This window comes from Triticum dicoccoides, chromosome 6A, assembly GCF_002162155.2.
Source record: "Triticum dicoccoides isolate Atlit2015 ecotype Zavitan chromosome 6A, WEW_v2.0, whole genome shotgun sequence".
In the NCBI taxonomy this organism is placed as follows: domain Eukaryota; kingdom Viridiplantae; phylum Streptophyta; class Magnoliopsida; order Poales; family Poaceae; genus Triticum; species Triticum dicoccoides.
The window spans coordinates 528869585-528871606 of NC_041390.1; the positions used below are offsets into that span (position 1 = coordinate 528869585).

The following is a 2022-nucleotide window of genomic DNA, read 5'->3' on the forward strand; positions in this document are numbered from 1 at the left end:
CACACTTGCAGGCACCCGCAGCACGTCCGAAATATTATTTTATAAGTGGCCGGAAAATGTTCTCGGTATGGGTTGAAAGTTGGCATGCGATGTTGTTATGTTGTAGGTAGGCCGCCTGCCAAGTTTCATCGCATTCGGAGTTCATTTGATGCCCCAACGGATAACTATAGCGGCATTATAGCCGGTCTAACGTCGGACGTTTTTGGTCTCCGGAAATTGCTGCCGGGCACTCTCTCTCTCTCACTTCTCTTCTCTCGGTCCAAAGCTTTCTGCACAGTCCGCTACCAACCCCCAGGCCCCGAAACCCTCTTTACACAGTGCATCGAACCCCTCGCGCGCGTCCGGAAGTTTTCCCGAACCCGACCCGGGGAGTCGTCACCGTTGGGTCCAGATCATCCCCTAACATCTGCAAAATATCACCGTTTTCTTATTTGGACTCCTCTGCCCTTTTATTCTCAATCGTCCGTTTACGATCGGACGGATCCGTTAGCCCCTAACCAATCCCACCAACGTATATAAGAGGTCCAACCCTAAAACGTAGGGAGCTGTCCCATCCTTCCTATTCTGCGCCGCCACTCCACCAAATCCTCTCGGGATCCCCTCCCGATCCTTCTCCACCCAAGCAGCCACTCCTCTCGATCCACCTATCACAGCGTCTGCCTCCCTCGTTTTCCCCATCCAATCACCAGCACCTGATTCCCCTGCCCGAACTCCTCTTTGCGCCTGCAGCTCCTCGCCGGAGTAGGCAACCGGACTCCAGCCAGGCCTCTCCCTCTTCTCTCTGCTTCCCCTTCCCTCTGCTCTCCATTCCCCTCTTTGACCCCTGCCTTTCTCCTCTTGTCGACAGGAACAACGACGCCATGGAGCCCGAAGCTCGAGCTCATCCGGCACCATCTAGACCCATCTCCGGGGACCGGATCCACCTCCCACCGCCGGGAATCGGTTCCCCTCGACCTCGCGCCGCCTCTGGTGGTGGTCCTGCCGTCTGCCGTTGCCGGAAGTGCCAACACCGCCACCACTCGTCTTCCTGGAAGCCGCTCCCCTGCTTCGCCTGCTCGTCCGAAGCCGAACGCGCTGGAGGGCATGCATCGCGCTGCCGTGCCCCCTCCACCGCCTGGAGCTCCAACCTCCGCCGGAGCTCTGCCGTCCCCGCGCTCCTGCCGCCCCGCGAGATCCGGCAGGTCCTCGTCGCCGCATCCGCGCCTAGCCCGCGCTGACCCCGACCTCCTGCATCACTCGCCCCTGACTCGCGTGCGTGACCTCCCGTGCCAGATCTCCAAGGCCCGCGCCGCCCGTCGCCGGAGCGTCATCCCCGTCCCTGCTGAACCTGCCGCTGACTTCTGCTTCCTCTTCATCGAGCAGGAGCGCTCGTCCCTGATTCCCGTGCTACCTCTGTTCGAGAGGAGGAGGACGAGGTCGAACGCCCGCGTTGACTGCGCCACATCCGCAAGTGGACCGCGCCCCTCCTCAAGGCCCAGCGACTGGCCTGCCTCTGCTCCCCGACCTGGGCCTTGGGCCGAAGTGAGCAGTTCCCCTCCAGTCCCTCTACCCTGTGCATGTTGGGCTAGCCTCTGTTTCGGCCCAGTGTAGTTTTTTTAGATCTGTGATTTTGTCTATTTTCCAGGGTATTACAGTTTTACAGGAAAACCCTTGCACTTCATACATTTAATATCTAATTAACCGTGCATCGGATTAAAATAAGTTATATATGAAACCTGAGAATTTTGTCTAGTTTCATAATTTGCAACTTTCATCCATGTTTAACATGTTTAAAATGCTGTTTGCATATATTTTGCCTATTGCCATGTTAATATGATTTAATTCATAACTAAATAACCGTAGCTCCAAATTTAATAATCTTCATATGTAAATGGGGTGGAAAATGCCTAGTTTAACATGGTGTACTTGTTTTGCATGTTTAACAACCCTAAAATTGTGTTTAGGGCAGAACAGTACTGAACCTAATATATGCATATGGGGATTTACCGGAATTGTTGTTCGTTGCTTCCGGCCTCATTTAAA

At 54.8% G+C, this 2022-nt stretch overlaps 1 protein-coding gene across 1 annotated transcript; it reads left to right on the plus strand.

The window, feature by feature from the left end:
- Positions 1-691: 691 nt before the first annotated feature.
- On the plus strand, positions 692-1669 carry LOC119315949. The gene is made up of 3 exons (XM_037590377.1): positions 692-1181; positions 1273-1521; positions 1625-1669. The coding sequence occupies exons 1-3, from the start codon at positions 861-863 to the stop codon at positions 1667-1669; spliced, it is 615 nt and encodes a 204-aa protein (XP_037446274.1). The 5' UTR covers positions 692-860.
- The last annotated feature ends 353 nt before the right edge of the window (positions 1670-2022 follow it).

Bases quoted from the DNA above. Each gene is read 5' to 3' on its own strand.
- LOC119315949 (XM_037590377.1), top strand. From the start codon at position 861: ATGGAGCCCGAAGCTCGAGCTCATCCGGCACCATCTAGACCCATCTCC. The intron at 1,182-1,272 runs GTCCTCGTCGCC...CTCCCGTGCCAG, and splicing joins CGCCCCGCGAGATCCGGCAG to ATCTCCAAGGCCCGCGCCGC. The intron at 1,522-1,624 runs GTGAGCAGTTCC...TCTATTTTCCAG, and splicing joins GACCTGGGCCTTGGGCCGAA to GGTATTACAGTTTTACAGGA.